Source organism: Podarcis liolepis (assembly GCF_965112155.1).
Source record: "Podarcis liolepis genome assembly, chromosome: 10".
NCBI lineage: Eukaryota > Metazoa > Chordata > Lepidosauria > Squamata > Lacertidae > Podarcis > Podarcis liolepis.
This window is the reverse complement of record NC_139562.1, coordinates 20,168,153-20,186,025: the sequence shown is the minus strand read 5'-3', so window position 1 is coordinate 20,186,025 and position 17,873 is coordinate 20,168,153. Positions and strand designations below refer to the sequence as shown.

At 46.1% G+C, this 17,873-nt stretch overlaps 1 protein-coding gene across 7 annotated transcripts in view; it reads left to right on the top strand.

Annotated features, from left to right (window-relative positions):
• The window catches only part of SINHCAF (SIN3-HDAC complex associated factor), a 32,717-nt gene that overhangs the window by 9,134 nt on the left and 5,710 nt on the right, over positions 1-17,873 (top strand). For 3 of the 7 annotated variants that reach the window (XM_083462103.1, XM_083462102.1, XM_083462101.1), the window contains exons 2-6: positions 4,155-4,302; positions 4,724-4,823; positions 5,652-5,778; positions 7,001-7,151; positions 8,540-11,498. In XM_083462103.1, coding sequence (XP_083318229.1) covers positions 4,175-4,302; positions 4,724-4,823; positions 5,652-5,778; positions 7,001-7,151; positions 8,540-8,702 — 669 coding nt within the window. In that variant the 5' untranslated portion in view covers positions 4,155-4,174 and the 3' untranslated portion in view covers positions 8,703-11,498. Of the gene's footprint in view, positions 1-4,154; positions 4,303-4,723; positions 4,824-5,651; positions 5,779-7,000; positions 7,152-8,539; positions 11,499-17,873 lie in introns of those variants that run through there. The other 4 variants (XR_014516305.1, XR_014516306.1, XR_014516303.1 and 1 more) reach the window with 3 other exon arrangements.

Here is a 17,873-nt window from a genome sequence, read left to right as displayed (position 1 = left end):
CATTACTCATATGTGTGCAATCATAAAAAAATAGAATGGCCCACGACTGGGCTGTTATGATTGAGAGAAGAATTATAAAGCACTTTGGGAGACTAAACATTCCACCGTAAAACCACCAAGGAAACCAAATATTTCTTTTACTACCTTTTCTGTTTTGAAGTCCATTGGCTTTTAGTTGCAATGCTTAATAGCTTCCCAAGATGATCCACCCTTACTTTCCAGAGATAAATGCCCTTAATGTACATCAGCATATTTGTTGCTTGTCCTTTGTGGTACACACAGGTGTGGGGGGGGAAACCCATAGAATTGTGGAGTTGGAAGGGCCCTAAGGGTCATCTAGTCCAACCCCCTGGAGTGCAGGAATCTCAGCTAAAGCATCCCTGACAGATGACCATCCAACCTCTGCTTAAAAACCTCCAAGACAGGAGAGTCCACCACCTCTTGTTTCAGGCTGAAAGAAGCTTGAGAATCTGTTCTGACCATTTGCATGGTCACTCTGCCAAAATAGCTGCGTCTCTGCAAAAGGTTGTAGGGTGATTCCAGGCACTGGGGAGCTTAAGAAGCTTGCCTTGCACTGAGACAAACGCTTAGCCCATCCAGTTCAGTATTTTCTACACTGATTGGCAGCAGTTCTCCGGGATTTTGGACAGTAGTCTTTCCTAGCCCTTCGTGAAGATGCTACAGGCTGATTTTGGGTCTGTCTGTAGGCAGAGCCTGCGCTTCAACTACAACCTTTCTCATAAGTGGGTGAACAAGAGAGTTTAAGGGTTTTGGAAGTAATTGTTTTGTCAAGAAACCGCAGAAAAGTACTGGTGGCTGCAGAGATCACTCTGGGACTCCCATTTGCCCTCTAGGAGTCCTGATATTAAAAGGTATGAGTTAAATTCCCTTGCAAAAGTGTGCCCAGAGTTCAGTAGAGCAACACTCAGTAGAAGTCTTAGCAACTGAGGCATGGTATCTTAAATCAATTTCAGCCTTCAGTATTAGCTATTAATTTAAAGTGCAAGGACTTCAAGTGCTGGTACGACTTTTTCTTTTGCCTTTTAAACTCCTGTGAAAGGCTGTGTACATTGATGCCTTTGTTTTATTAATAAGAACAGTAGCAACAGAACTGGCTGGCTGAGATTATTAGAAAACAAGTGATGTGGTGTATTTTCCTCTGCATTCTGCCCCCCCCCCCATTTCTAACACTTGCACTCTTAAGTGTGCTTGTTTTGTTCTGTACAGCTGGATAATTGTAGCTTCCTCTTGTCTGAAGCAGCACAGGGCATCAAACTTGGTTTGAGATCCCTTTCTGCGTGAAAGGATTGATTTCTTTTGTGAGAAGCTAATAAGGTTTTTTAAAGATGATTTTAACATTTGAAACTTACACTCCTATTTCTTGCTCTGCTCCAACCTGTTCTGTCTAGCCCAGCTCCTGTGCAACATAGCAAGCCCATGACTGCCTACACCCCAAAGAATCCTGGGAACTATAGTTTACCTCTCACAGGGCTGCAGTTCCCAGGCAGTCTTGCAGGTAAACTGGTTCCAAGCTGTTAAGGGCTTTATACTTTTGGCCCAGTAGCAAGTCGGCAAGCAGGGCCGACCTCTGAGTAAAGGGCTTACATGCTGACAGGATCTCACTCCTGGCAGCGATTGTGCCTTAGCATTCTGCTGTATCTGCAGCTTCCGGTTCCTAAATACGCTTAGTTGGAAACAAGTCCTCCTGACTTCAGTGGGACTTGCTTCTTGATCAAAGCATGCTTGGAATTGCTGCCACGGGGCAGCAGCTGTGCAGATTCACTGTGGACAGCAGCACCTGATTCAGCTCCCAGTCTTTGCCAAACCATCCCCTCAAAAAACAAGGCAAAGAGGGTAGGTATACAACGAAGTGGGGACCCCCCCCCAGCCCAGGTGGCTGCTATGCCTCCTTCACAAATTGGGAGTGGATGGGACCAGAGGTAAACATGAGCTGACCAAGAAATGCGAATGTTGGTTTTTGCACCGAAGGCTGGTTTCTTCGCTCTCCTGTGTTCCTCTCTATCCTCCTCCTCCCAGATAAGCAAGAGGCATATCAAGAGTTCAGGGTCACCTCGCAGCTGGGCAGAAACACTGGAAAGGGGGAGGTAAAGCAGGGCTGCCAAGGGCTGTGACTTGGGAGGGGGTGTGGGATGGGGAGCGCTACAAGGGCCATTCAGCCCCTGGGCCTGAAATTCCACATCTCTGATAGAGCTGGCCATAAATTCCAGGAGGAGTCAGCCATCACATACGGCTTAATTGCATGCAAGGAGGGGGAGTCCGGACTCCAGAGGGAAGGAAGGATAAGAGCCCCCTTGCAAGTGATCAGGGTGGACTTCTGCCCCTCACTAGTAGCCTGCTGAGTGGGGAAGAAGTGTGAAAGAGAGAATGGGGCTCCAGGAGAGGAAATGGGGTGGCACCACCCACCACTGGCTTTGCCCCTGCCCTAACAGTTGACAGGCAACACCCTTGGCACAAAAGGGATTCTTTGCTTGTGGAGTAGTTGCTGGTGAAAGCGAGATAGCTCCTTGGAAGAAAAGGGGGTATATAAATTAAAGAAATAAAGGCCACACCCACAGGCCGCTTTCTGGTTTAAATTCTGGTGTGAACTTCAGGCTCATTCCTGGCCAGATGAAAACCCAGCCTTGTGAAACTGGATGGAAGCTTTCCTTACAGGTACACAAAGATTAGACCTGTCAACAACAGAAAGCCTTGCCAACTTTGTCCTTGGCATCTGTGCCTCTTCCTCAGTGGCCCCCACCCTCTTGCCAGTCCTCTGTGTGACCAGGCCCAGTCCTTGGATGAGATGCTATAGCTTAGTCGTGAGGCACATTCCTTGCATGTTCAAGGCACGAGAGGCGATGGCTGGGCTTCCCAGCTGATGGAACTGTGAGGTCAGCGTCCCTTCAGTTGAGATGGTACATGTTAAGGAATGTGCCTCTGGCAAATAACTGGGCTTCTGTATTCTTATTTAATATTGCACTTCTGTGAAATCTGCCGTGCAGCAGCAAGGAGGATGATACTGCCCAACATGTTTGGTGGGAGATATGTAGCAGCTAAGAGGTTGGATTTACTGTTTGCGACAGAAAAGGGTTGGAGGTAGTAGAGCCTGAAAAGACTTATTGTTTTATATTTATTTTATTGAGTCATTTTTATACTGTTTCCCACTTCAGTCTCGAGGCAGTGCACAAAAATTAAAGACCCATGTAAGCACCAGCCAAGGCCAGGGGATATAAAAGTATGGTTTGGATACAGTCCTGATCTTCAGAGGCCCCAAAGGGTCATCAGTGATGGGCACTTGTGCAGGTCCTGAGGGAAGTACAGTGGTACCTCGGGTTAAGTACTTTATTCGTTCCGGAGGTCCGTTCTTAACCTGAAACTGTTCTTAACCTGAAGCACCACTTTAGCTAATGGGGCATCCTGCTGCCGCTGCACCACCGGAGCACAATTTCTGTTCTCATCCTGAAGCAAAGTTCTTAACCCAAGGTACTATTTCTGGGTTAGTGGAGTATGTAACCTGAAGCGTATGGAACCCGAGGTACCACTGTATACCTGTTTGGGGCCATCCTGTAGCACAATAGCACGGAAATGTAGTTTTTGGGTTTTTTCTTAACAAAACAGGAACGTTATTGGTGGGCATAGATTCCTATTCTGATTGGTTTTCTTTTGAGTGGTGTATGCCTGTTTTCTCCCTTCCACATTTGAAGCCAACAAATCTACCTGAAATAACTTTTGAGACAAACTTGGTGACTTAGAATGCACCTTTTTACGGGGCAACTTCCCCCTTTTTTCCTGCATTAACCACAACCGCTTGGGTCACCTTGTTACATGCCTGGCTGAATTTCCTGTGGCGTCCTCTGCGTTGAACGAGGGGGCGACACAAACGCACGCGCTGCTGGCGATCGAGAGAAACGGAAATGTGTCTGAGACACCTGTCCTTATGGGAAATGGTGTGGGACAGGGATCATGAATAATGGATCATCTCCCACTGGGCATTTCTGACTGCGATGCGGTGTCGGTTTGCAGAGTTGTACATGGCAGATGCGGGGGGGGGGGGTAGAGACCACAGCTGCCTTCTAAATGTTGCCTACTCTTGTTCCTTTTTGGAGCTTGATCACCTCCTTTCTTTTCCTCCCCAACCTCCCTCATCCCAACAGGCTAAAGAAGGGAAGAGAAGATGTTTGGCTTTCACAAACCGAAGATGTACCGGAGTTTAGAAGGTTGCTGCATTTGCAGAGCAAAGTCTTCCAGTTCTCGCTTCACTGACAGCAAGCGTTATGAAAAGGACTTCCAGAACTGCTTTGGGTAAGAGTTGGTGCCATTCCAGTACTGTGTTGGGTTTTCTGAGCCGAAGGCTGTTACAAAATTCAGTGAAGCCTGAAAACCAAAGGTGTACCATGTTGTGTGCCTTTCTCTCTGTTGATCTCCTTCTAGTACAGGGGTAAGCAACCTTTTTCAGCAGGGGGCCGGTCCACTGTCCCTCAGACCTTGTGGGGGGCCAGACTATATTTATTTTTTTGGGGGGGGAATGAATGAATTCCTATGCCCCACAAATAAGCCAGAGATGCATTTTAAATAAAAGGACACATTCCACTCATGTAAAAACACGCTGATTCCCTGACCATCTACGAAGGCGATTGGGCCGGATCCGGCCCCTGGGCCTTAATTTGCCTCCCCATGTTCCGGTTTAACCAAGCAATTGAACTATTTTGTGTTCTTCTCACAGTTTGCACGAGGCCCGATCAGGAGATATTTGCAACGCTTGTGTGCTTCTGGTGAAAAGATGGAAAAAACTGCCAGCAGGATCAAAAAAGAACTGGAATCATGTGAGTTTTCCATCTCTCATCCTGTAACATGGTAGGAGTAGCCAGTCTGGTGCCCTCAAAATCTTGCTGGACTAGACCTTCCATGATCACTGATCACGATGGCTTGGGTTGGTGGAAGTTGTTGTCCTGAGCGTTTCCTTCTTAATAGCCATTGTGTGTACAACATGTGTAGAACAGCTGGTATTATGGTTCTGCCATTGCCTGCCTTAATGGATGTTATGACTCATAAGGCATTAATATATTCGATAAATAGGACTGGGAGGGAGAGTTGCATAAGCCACAACAGGCCCAGATACAGTTGGACTACAACTCCTCTGATCCCCAGTGAGCTTAGCCACTGATCAGGAATTGATGGGAGTTGTAGTCCAGCAACATCTGAAGGGCACCAGGGTGAAGGACACTGGTTAGCTATTCCTTCTGACTGGAGGTATGCTGCACATTAGGTGTAGGAGCAGATAGATAAGAAGCAAGGGGCAGAAGCATCATCTCCTAGTGCATCAGAGCAGTTCAAAGGGCGGGTGCTGATTTCTGGGTTGCAGTTTAGTCAAATTTTGCTCCATTTGTATAATGTATACAGTTCAGAGCATCCAGCTTTACTTGGCACTGAACCTGAAAGGTCTTGGGTGCTGAGTTTCAATTGTTAGTATTTTATTATTTATTTTAAAGCACAGTAGAGCCTGAGCAATGTAAAGCAAACTCTTGCGTGCAAATCAGCACACAGCTGCTTTTTGGCAAAAAGGTTTTGCAGTTTTTACACCATTGCTTATTGCTACAATTCATCAGATGAGAGTCGATGAAACAAACTTCTTTCTTGCTGTCCTTTTCCAGGTGGTGGATGCAAGAGCTGGACCAAGTCTTAAGACGACATTGAAGCCAAAGAAGATGAAAACCCTTTCTGGCAGCAGGATGAAGAGCAATCAGATAAGCAAGCTGCAGAAAGAGTTGAAGAGACACAGTATGTTAATCCTATCTGCTTTTTCCATTAATGAGCTTGATTTGGTGCCGTGGGCCTTGACTCTGAATGGCTGTATCACAGCCCCTAAGATCTCAGTGATCCAGGCAGGTCTATAAGAGACCAAGAGGTCCTGAACCCAAGTTAAGGGCATTATAAATCAATAAAAAACCCTGAATTTGAACAGCCAACCTTTTGTGGGCAAGTGTTAAGTGCTGGCAGTAGTCTGTCCCCACCAAGAGTCTAGCAGCATTTTGCACCAGCCAGAGCTTCGAGGCCAGGCCCAAGGGTAGCCCTACATAGAACTCGTTGGCGCAATCAAGTCCCGAGTTACCTTTGGCCAGCTGTCCTTGTCTGAGAGTGCTAGTAGTTAGTGCACTAGCTGTTGCTGGTAAAAAGCACTCTTAGCCACCGAAGTGACAAGGGTGGGTCCAGGAGCTTCCTCACCCACAATAGGTAAATGGCACGTTCCAAACTTCCAAAAGTATTATCAAATGGTTCTCTGCAAGATTTGGGGTAATAAGTACATGGGGGATTAAATACTAACAACCCTGAAGAGAACCTAGGAGAAGTATAAGCATAACTCAGGGGCGGAAAACCTTTTCTGACTGCTGGGCCAGAGCTTTCTCACTCCGACCCCTAATGGGCTACATTTTCAGAGATTCAAAGAGCAGCACAGGGCTGTTTGCAAAGGGGGGGGCATGCGTTCAAACAGCTCTATGCGGCTCTTTGAACCTTGCTGCAGGAGGGGGAAGTGGTTTCCATTGAAATGGCTGTTAAAATGGAGGGGAAGGTGTCAGTGGAAGCCACTTCCCTCTTCCAAAGCAAGATGTGCCCTCTCTGTCTTGTTCAAACAAAAGGAGACTCAGGAGCTCAACTTTACACTCCCAATTGTTTCTTTGAAGCCATGTCAGTACCTGCTGCCCATCTGAGGTCACATATTGTGTCATGGGCCAGGTGGATGGGTGTGGTTTGGGGAAAACAGCCTTGTGAGCCAAATTGGGACCCCTAGTGGGCCACATGTGGCCTGTAAGCAAAAGTTTCCCCACCCTGGACACTGATAGTAGGTGGACACTTGGGTAGTCTCAGTAGTCTTTGGAAATGTGCTGTACATTTTCTTCATCATATGGACCAGAAAATTGGATATTTTGAAAGTTGATATTCTAAAGAAATAAAAGACGTATGCAAAACTAGTTAAATACACTGTTTTCCCTCTTCCTTGCAGACTCTGATGCCCACAGCACTACTTCAAGTGCCTCTCCAGCCCAGTCTCCCTGCTATAGCAATCAGTCTGATGACGGCTCAGACACTGAGATGACCGCTGGCTCCAGCCGCCCTCATGTCTTCTCCTTCTTAGATCCCATTTACTGGAAAAGGTAAAAAGGAAGCCTGAAACAGAATCAGCACACTCCTTTAATTCATGGTAGAAATCTGTACTATTTCCGAAGCACAACTAGCAACTGTAGAGATACACAAACATGACTCTTTATAAAAACTTTTTAAAACAATGCTTACAGCAAGACCTTGCTTGAAGGCAGCTCACAGTCTTAGTTTTTAGACAAAGGGGAAAGTAGACAGCGGGAGGAAAACACAGGAAGAGGCAGAGGTTAAAAATGCACATAATTGCAATAAATGTAATCTTAATTACAAGGCTCTTTTGCTTCCGTTCGGTTTAGCAATTAGGGAGCACTTGCAGACAGCTGATGACTCAACATGGTGTTTAGGGATGTAAATAAAGTAACTGGATAGCATGCAGAGCATGAAGTGGGTCACAAGGCATCTTGTTGTTCTCTTGAAAGCAAAGCCAGAGTCCTGGGGCTGTTTCTCCCCCCCCCCCCATTAATCCTCTCTTAGAGGGAAATGATGGATGCCATGACAGTAGCCAGCAGTTGTATTGATCTCCAAGTATCCCTCTTGCTTTAGGATTAGCTAGTTGCTGCATGTATGGTGTAGACTTGTATTGCCTAGCAAAGATATGTATAACAATCTGCGATCTAGAAGTCTGGGAGTGCACCATTGATTTATGGCTTTTGCTGCTGCAGGGTGTGGTGCTAGCCATTAACTTGGATGGCTTTGAAGGGGATTTAGACAGATTCGCAGAGGGCAAGGCTATTCGTGGCTATCAGGCATGCTTGCTAGCTGGAGCCTTCTTGCTCACAAGCAAGTGTATTACACCACTTGGAAGGGAGCAACAGGAAAAGGCAACTGAAATGATCAAAGAGGTGGAGAAACTCCCCTGTGGAAAAAGGCTACCGCATTTGGGACTTTGTAGTTTAGAGAGAAAGTGAATACGAGCTGACATGGTAGATACTTATAAAATTAAGCATGGCGCAGAGAAAGTGGATACAGAGAAGTTTTTCTCCCTCTTGTGTAACACTGAAACTTGTTGACATCCATTGAATCTGAATTGGAATATTCAGGACTGAGAAAAGAATGTACTACTTCATGCAGTGCATATGGAACTCGCTTCCACTGGAGGCAGTGATGGTCAGCTGTGAAACCTTTCATTGTTCAGACAAAAATTTTAGGAGTAACTTGTTTCTGATTTTCTGGTTAAACTGCTTTGATCCTTTGTAATCTCATTGAACACCACTTAGATTTAATGCTGCTTTACCTTGCTGTGATGGTTTCATTCTAATCCGTTAGCTGATTTTAACTATTATTACTTATATTTTTGTATGCCACATCAAGTCCATCTTTTGTCGAAATTAAGACATGTATGAAATGAAATCCAAATTTATCATCTTCTTCTTTTCTTTTGAAGGCAGAAAATTTGCTGTGGAATTATTTACACAGGCCGCTTTGGAGAAGTTGTTATAGATGCTCACCTCTTCAAACCCTGCTGTAGCAATAAGAAGTCCACAACTGAGAAGCCAGAGCCACAAGGTCCCCAGTCTCCAACCATCTCCAACCAGGAAGAGTGGTGACTTCCACAGCAGTTGGTGTAAAAAAGAACCTCTTTTTCTCTCTGGAAAGGCTTGAAAGTGACTTTCTCTTCACTTTAGAAGCCTGCTATGCTGCCAAAAGAACCCCCCCCCCCCCCCGCGCGTGACCTTCAACGGTTTGAGGATTCAATTTTTTACTGCTTCAGTTCCACTGATTCAGAAACCTGTTCATATCTCTCCCCCAACCCCCAAATGACTGTAAATAATATTTAAAAGGCTCTAAAATCCATAATTGAGCTGAATGCTGCTGCAAGTCATCTTGGTTCAGCCTCTTTCCCCATACAACTCTTCTTCAGATGAAAGGCCATAAAAGAGAATTAAAATATGTAGTGTGTTTTTCTGAAAGAGAAGTAGTGCTCACATTTTGGCATGTTAAAACTTCTAGCCAGTAACCTTTTCTCCCTGTGAGGAAAATACTTATTACTCTTAGGCATGGACCTGGGTTTGCTGAAGTTTGTACAAGACTTCCCTGCTCTGTATATGTTGTAAAGGTGGGGAGCTCTTAATTTTTACTACTGATGCTTTAACAGGGATAAAAAGTTTTGCCTGTCCTGAACCCCAAGGCCAATGGCTCATCTTTCTGGCCTAGTAAAAGTCTGTATGTGAAGGGACTGAGCATGCAACCAGTCTTTGGCAAATAATAAAGTTTTGAAACTGGCCCATTCATTACCTTGGTACTGGACCAAGTTAACTTTTTTCTGTCCCCTGCCTGTTCCAGTGTGCAGTCCATGTATGATTTATGCATCAATATCGCAGACGACGTTCAGGGAGATGAGGGGCTCCTTCATAGTATTGAAGGGACACGCTTTACAAATGTTGGCCAGTTGTGTAGGGCTGTGATGATAACACAGTATATATACTTAAGTCCTTGTTTTCAGTACCTTGGTATGGGACCAATTAAGTGTATATTGTAATTTGTAATTGCTCTCTTAACCTGTCTAGTTCCACACCTTGATAAGGACTGAGTAAAAATCTGTCAAAAACTAGTAAATTGCAACTGGGAACAACAGTCAGTTTGTGCCTGGCAAGGTAAGAGGAGGTTTTATAATCCCAATCCAACAGCAGAATGCAAACAATGCGGTAATCACTCTTCATTTTATACAAATTTAATTATTATTAATAATAATAATTTTGAAGGCCAGTCACAAAAGCAAGCCCATTCTAGCACAAGCTCAGGTTTAAGATTCCTCTTCTGTGTTTCTGCACTCTTTGATTAGCTTGGTTACGCACCCAAGGAAGGAAAATTGCAATAATAACAAACCTACCCACATCCTTATTATAAAGTATTATCTAAAGAGAGAGAGTTCTAGGTATGCACGGCATTTGTTGACAAATAAGAGAAAGCGTTTTTATTTCAGATATATACTCTGTAAATGTGTGCGTAAATTACTGTGACTTCTCTTTTTTAAAACAACCACAACCGCCTAGTATTGTCTAGTTAGAGCTATTTCCCAAGTTCACGACACTAAATGTGTATAATAGCCTTCATGTATGAAGAGCCGTCACAGACTGTAGTCAGTGTCAGTCCTTGTCTATGATCTTCTGGTCCCGGCTGCAAGTCCTTCCTGTCCCCCCCCTTCTCTCCTAATCTCCCAGAAGTGCCTTCAGTCCTTGTTCCTACTCCTCTTGTGCCCAGCCTTCAACACAGAACTGTTGCACAGTTAATTCCCCTCACTGCCTGCTTGTCCCCTATTTTGGATTTGCTTCTTCCTAAATGCTGCCCCTCTTCAGTATTTCATGTGACAAACTTCCCTGGTGAGCTAATTCTGCCCTACCACCTATGGGCAGGCAGGCCTCTCCTAGAACTCCCATGTTTCCCCCCATGCTTTCTCAGTCTGTACTGTGAGAGGGGAAAAGGGTTTCTTAAGCATTGTCGCTGTAGTGTATTAGCCGTAGGACAAGGCACTTGGCTGAATTCAGTTTTTCCCTGAAATCTCAGCCAGCATAAGAATTAGAATATTGTTTGCTTTGTTTTAAGATGAGATTCCCAAGATTCTGATAAAATACGCCAATTGACTAAGGAAAGAGTTCTGTCAACTTTGGCAAATAATGGCTGTAAGTATGCTGCTGTATTTAGCTCATACGGATTTCTCCATTTATTTGAATAGCATGAGAATTTTGACTTGTTTTGTGCAGTGCACTACTACAAACATAACTTTGTCCTTTTATACTTTTTATTAAACAAAAAAAATCCTAAGCTGATGCATTAGGAAAACAAAATCTGAGCTATTATCTTCCTACCTTGTTTTTAGGGTTCCCTTAATTGTGTCCCCCCATTTGTAAATAGGAGAAATATTCTTAAGGGAGGATAAGATAGGTCTTTATTTGTAACTGACTAGCTACTTGGCAGTTTTGCTGGGTTGGTAATCTCTGAAGGATTCATGTAGGAGTCCCAGATATTTTTTCTCTCATCAATTTACACGTTTAAGGTTTTATTTTTTTGTTCTTTTCTGGGTTGTTGTTTTTAGTAAGCGTCAATGGTTCTGTGCATTTACAGCTACAGTATGAAACAATGTACTATGATATGGATCATCTCGTCTACTTCTGTATTTATTTATTTATTACTACAACAGCAGACTGCTTTTCCCTCAGCCTCCTTACTCCTCCTTCCTATGTAGTAATGCAATATGAATTGTATGTAGTTATGCACTTTGTATTAATGTAGTAGAAATCTATGGAACCTGTTTTTATACTTTTTATATTGTTCATACACTTGTAATCCAAACTTTTTTTTTACACTAGGGTAATTAATAAAAAAATAGACTTTATTTAGAAAAATAAGCATTTTTCTTCCTGACTTAAAAAACATACCGTACTTTTCGCACCATAGGACGCACTTTTCCCGTCTTAAAAACCAAGCGGAAAAGTCTGTGCGTCCTATGGAGCGAATGCAGGGGGGAGGCAGGCAGGAAAAGCCCTCAAGAGCCCCACACAAGCGTCGCGCGGCTCTTGCGGGCTTTTCCCCGAGAGGGAGAAAGGACTGACACCGCCAGTCAGTCCCTTCTCCCTTCTCTAGAAAAGCCTTGCACAACCTCTCCAGCCGGGGGAGGCTTCGCAAGGCTAAAGAGGAAGCCAGGGCAGCGAGCGCGATCCATCCCGTTCGCTGCCTTGGCTTCCTCTTTAGACTTGCGCGCGGGGGGGGAGGAGACTTCGCAAGGCTAAAGAGGAAGCCAGGGCAGGGAACGCGATCCATCCCGTTCGCTGCCTTGGCTTCCTCTTTAGACTTGCGCGCCTGGGGGGGGGGGAGGAGACTTCGCAAGGCTAAAGAGGAAGCCAGGGCAGGGAACGCGATCCATCCCGTTCGCTGCCTTGGCTTCCTCTTTAGACTTGCGCGCGGGGGGGGGGAGGAGGCTTCGCAAGGCTAAAGAGGAAGCCAGAGCAGGGAACGCGATCCATCCCGTTCGCTGCCTTGGCTTCCTCTTTAGGCTTGCGTGCCTGGGGGGGGGGGAGGAGACTTCGCAAGGCTAAAGAGGAAGCCAGAGCAGGGAACGCGATCCATCCCGTTCGCTGCCTTGGCTTCCTCTTTAGACTTGCGCGCGGGGGGGGGGGGAGACTTCGCAAGGCTAAAGAGGAAGCCAGGGCAGGGAACGCGATCCATCCCGTTCGCTGCCTTGGCTTCCTCTTTAGACTTGCGCGCGGGGGGGGAGGAGACTTCGCAAGGCTAAAGAGGAAGCCAGGGCAGGGAACGCGATCCATCCCGTTCGCTGCCTTGGCTTCCTCTTTAGACTTGCGCGCCTGGGGGGGGGGAGGAGACTTCGCAAGGCTAAAGAGGAAGCCAGAGCAGGGAACGCGATCCATCCCGTTCGCTGCCTTGGCTTCCTCTTTAGACTTGCGCGCCGGGGGGGGGGGAGGAGGCTTCGCAAGGCTAAAGAGGAAGCCAGAGCAGGGAACGCGATCCATCCCGTTCGCTGCCTTGGCTTCCTCTTTAGACTTGCGCGCCTGGGGGGGGGGGGAGGAGGAGGCTTCGCAAGGCTAAAGAGGAAGCCAGAGCAGGGAACGCGATCCATCCCGTTCGCTGCCTTGGCTTCCTCTTTAGGCTTGCGTGCCTGGGGGGGGGGGAGGAGACTTCGCAAGGCTAAAGAGGAAGCCAGAGCAGGGAACGCGATCCATCCCGTTCGCTGCCTTGGCTTCCTCTTTAGACTTGCGCGCGGGGGGGGGGGGGAGACTTCGCAAGGCTAAAGAGGAAGCCAGGGCAGGGAACGCGATCCATCCCGTTCGCTGCCTTGGCTTCCTCTTTAGACTTGCGCGCGGGGGGGGGGGGGGAGACTTCGCAAGGCTAAAGAGGAAGCCAGGGCAGGGAACGCGATCCATCCCGTTCGCTGCCTTGGCTTCCTCTTTAGACTTGCGCGCCTGGGGGGGGGGAGGAGACTTCGCAAGGCTAAAGAGGAAGCCAGAGCAGGGAACGCGATCCATCCCGTTCGCTGCCTTGGCTTCCTCTTTAGGCTTGCGTGCCTGGGGGGGGGGGGGAGGAGACTTCGCAAGGCTAAAGAGGAAGCCAGAGCAGGGAACGCGATCCATCCCGTTCGCTGCCTTGGCTTCCTCTTTAGGCTTGCGTGCCTGGGGGGGGGGAGGAGACTTCGCAAGGCTAAAGAGGAAGCCAGAGCAGGGAACGCGATCCATCCCGTTCGCTGCCTTGGCTTCCTCTTTAGACTTGCGCGCGGGGGGGGGGGGGGGAGACTTCGCAAGGCTAAAGAGGAAGCCAGGGCAGGGAACGCGATCCATCCCGTTTCCTGCCTTGGCTTCCTCTTTAGCCTTGCGTGCCTCTCCAGCCGCAAGAGATCTACCAGAGGTAGATCTTAACCCTTGCCTCACCTGGGAGCTTCTCTGGGCAGGAATTCCCTTAGCTTAAGTGGGGTGGGGGAAGTGTGGCAGGTAGGGGGGTACCTGCCTAGACACTGAAGCCACATGTCTCTCAGATGAAAACTGGGAGTGGGCATTGTATGAAGTGGTCTGATGGTGGGCATTGTGTGAAGTGCTCTGATGGTGTGGGCATTGTGTGAAGTGCTCTGATGGTGTTTCCTGCTTGGCAGGGGGTTGGACTCGATGGCCCTTGTGGTCTATTCCAACTCTACGATTCTATGATTCTAAGTGGCTGTGGATCTCCTGCTGCAGAACTGTAGGACAGTATAGAGTTGGGAGGGCCACCCGAGGGTCATCTAGCCCAGCCCCCTCACAATGTAGGAATCACAGCTAAAGAACGCCAGGCAGATGGTCCCCCAACCACTGCTTAAAAGCCTCCAGTGGTGGAGACCCCAAACACCTTCCGAGGTAATAGAATTGCAGGGTTGGAAGGGAACCCCAGGAGTCATCTAGTCCAGCCCCGGTGGACAGCGGGCACGATCCATCCCATTGCGCAAGACTAAAGATGCTGTGCAAGGCTAAAGAGGAAGCCAGGGCAGTGAGTGGGATGGATCGCGCTCACTGCCTTGTCTTCTTTAGCCGCGCTGGAGAGGTTTAGCTCCTGGCTGGAGAGGTTGCGCGGCTATGGATCCCGTGCCCTGCCTTGGCTTCTTTGCTCTTTGGGGCTGGTGGGGGAACCCGGGCTTCCCCCGCAGCCCCAAGAAGCTCTGGGAGAAGCAGACAGGCTGCACGCAGCCTGTCCGTTGCTCTTTGGGGCTGGGGGGGGAGGGATAATATTTTTTTCCTTGATTTTCCCCTGTAAAAACTAGGTGCGTCCTGTGGTCCGGTGCGTCCAATAGAGCGAAAAATACGGTACACTTTGATTTATTGATTTCACCATTAAAGTAGGTAGGAATTGCAGGAGAATAGGGGCTGTATAGATTCAGGGGCAGATCAAATACTAATGCTGCTTTAAGAAGCTTGTTCATTTTCAAGGATGGATGGAATAAGGAAGAACATCCCGATTCTTCATTGGTAGCCATGGGAAGTTAAGAGAGAACTTACTATGTAACATCATAAACCTTTATGGGTGAATATTCCTGGTATGAAAAAGATTTATAAATCTCAGAATGTTTTCCACGCACAGTCCAACCAAACGTTGTCTTTTTTTTTTTAAAAAAAAAAGCAGTGTCCCTCCTGTTCACTGTCACACTTGACAGCTACTTTTACATTTTTAAAGAGTTTGTTTTGTGATTCAGCTAATCGAATCAAGTAGCTAGTTTGATGGCTGCATGACACCATGATGTCAATCAGATTTGGATGTGTGATGATGTCATGGGCTGAATAAGGAGAATCCCCCCCCCCTTTTTTGGCAGGGATCTTTCTCTCATATTTCTGCAGAAATGAGGATGAGGTATTTCACAGAGAAACACTTCCTTGAATTTTTATCTCCGCAGTAAAATAGCCCAATACAGTCATACCTTGGAAGTTGAACGGAATCCATTCCGGAAGTCTGTTCAACTTCCAAAACATTCAGAAACCAAAGCACGGCTTCTGATTGGCTGCAGGAAGCTCTTGCAGCCAATCGGAAGCCCTGTCAGACGTTTGGCTTCCAAAAATAGTTCGCAAAACTCACTTCTGGGTTTGCGGCGTTCAGGAGCCAAAACATTCGAGAACTAAGCTGTTCAAAAACCAAGATACGACTGTATTCATTTTGCACCCTAACCACGGCTTTATCAGCATAGTGTAAGACAGAGTTACTCTGGCATTAATTGGTTGCTAGAAGTTGCACTGAGAATTCTCTGTGCCACAGCTTGAGTTATTGTGGAATTAATTTCACATGTATATTTGCTGCCAGCCAATTAGCATCTTTGATGTGTTTTCTTTGTGACCATAGTGAGCAAGTAATTCCCTAAGCAGAATAATAATGATTTCTATAATTTCCAATTATGATTTGTGTGGGAATTAAACAAGTTCAAAGTGTCACAGGAAAAAATTGTTGATCCCAATACTTAGCTGCTGGCAAGAATTTCTGCAAAGCCTATGAGACTTGAAATCCCCTCATGTCTCAGTATTGTTGCTGCTTCTTAGAAGTGCTTTCAATAGTATTTTGTACTTCATGTACATCTAAAACAGTTCAGAGCAGATCTTGTCATTGGTCTATGTGGGGTGTTGTTTAATGTACCCAGAAGTGTTTCTTGAGTCTAAATAGAGGTGAAATTTTTATGTGATATAAATCAAGTTCTGCATCCAAAAACCAGATGGCTATATTGATATATTGACTTTGGCACAGCAGTTGTTCTAAGCAGCAACCAGTATGCCTCCCATGGGGATCTCAGTCATGACCTCTATTGGTGACCTTTAGGAAAGCTACTCTCTCTCCCCTCCATCTGGGGAGGGGATAATGCAGATCTACTTTACAAGGTTGGTGCAAAGATTAACAGGGTAATGTATGTGAAATGTTCTTGAGTACTGTAATTGGGGAAAGCATTAAGCATTAATTATTATCACTCCCCTGACCCCACGTTATATTTTGACAATGTTACTATGCACATTTATTCACTCTTATCTAAGAGTAAGCCACATCAAACACAGTGGGCTTACATTTCTCTTTAAAATGTTTGTATTGATTTTTGCATATAAGAAAAGGAAAACAAAACAAAACAAGAACAATACGAACAAAAAAAAATGCCGCAACAAATGAAAGGTGCTGAAGTTCAAGAACAAAATGCATGTCACAGAAGCTTAACTGAGCTTTCATCACCCAAGAAAAATCATATATACGATGAAACAGTACACCATTGGTGGGTTAATAGTGGTATTTACGAATTCAATACAGATAAAGAAGCAGATTTGATATAAGAAATGAAACACTCACCAGACTGCCTGAAATTTGTCTGTCTTTACAGATCTACTGATAACTGTGATGTTCCAAGTAATTGGGCTTACTTTTGAGTAGACTTGGACTTAATAGTGCAAACTGTACAAGTATGATCTCTTAGTACAGTGGTACCTTGGTAGTCGAACGGCTTGGCTCCCGAACAAATCAGCTCCCGAACGCTGCAAACCTGGAAGTGAGTGTTCTGATTTGCAAATGTTTTTTAGAAGCCAAATGTCTGATGTGGCTTCCATGGCTTCTGAGTGAGCGCAGGAAGCTCCTGCAGCCAATCAGAAGCCACGCCTTGGCTTTTGACTCCCAGAATGTATTAAGTTCGAGAACTAATTTACCACTGTATCTGTACATGATTGCTGTGAGCCACAAGATGGAGTTGTTTGCTTAAGAAATCCTCAAGGTCTCAAGTACCGTATTTTTCGCCCTATAGGACGCACTTTTCTCCCTCCAAAAATGAAGGGGGGGTCCTATGGGGCGCACCGACCCCTCTCGCTCTCCAGGCTTCAGGAAGCTATCAGCGAGCCTGGGGAGCCTGCGGGAGTGCGGGGCGCGCTGAAGCTGCGGCTGGGGGGGGATAATTTTTTTTCTTTATTTCCCCCCCCAAAAAACTAGGTGCGTCCTATAGGGCGAAAAATACGTTATGTCTGGGGGTCAGTCATTTCAGTCACACAGCACAATGCCATCTATATCTTATTTGGAAATAACACCCACTGAACTCTGATCCAGGCAAGTTTATATAGGATTCCAGTCTCACTCTAGACCTGTGCAGGCATTTGCCTCCATGCATTCAAAGAAGCAGGCAGCTCATGCTAAACCGGCCATTAGTTCCCATGGTGGGGGGTCTTCGCATGTTCTGCTGTTCTACTCTGCACAGCAAAGTCTGAAGTCTGTAGCCAACTGGGATGCTGTGGGGTGAGGTCGGTATGGGTGGCTTCTACACACAAAAGTGCTTTGAGTCAAATGCTTGAACAAGACTTCTACCCAAAGTTTATTCAGAGACAAAAATAATGTTCTCTTTGAAATTTTGCGAAGTGAGACATAGGTTTCAAAGTTAACTACAATAACAAAAAAGCCTTCATTCATTTACATACCATCCTTCACCCAGTTACGATCACAGAGCTAGAGCTGCTCACAATGCAATAATAAAGCAAGAAACACGCAATAAATAAAAGCTACTTGCATGCATGAAAGGGTTGACCTGAGTGCTGAAGTCAAGTTGCCAGTGGATGGGGCTTGGCAGGCTACCAGCAGTCTCTGTTTCCCCCCCCTTATCTCTGCCTATCTGGAAGAAAGGATCCATAGGCTTGGCTCCCAGGTCAGCAAATGCTGCACGTGAAAGAAAAGTATCTCTAAAAGGAGATTTTTATAGCCTATACCTTTGCTAATGCAAAGACTGCATGAGTCTTTTGTAAGGAAACAAA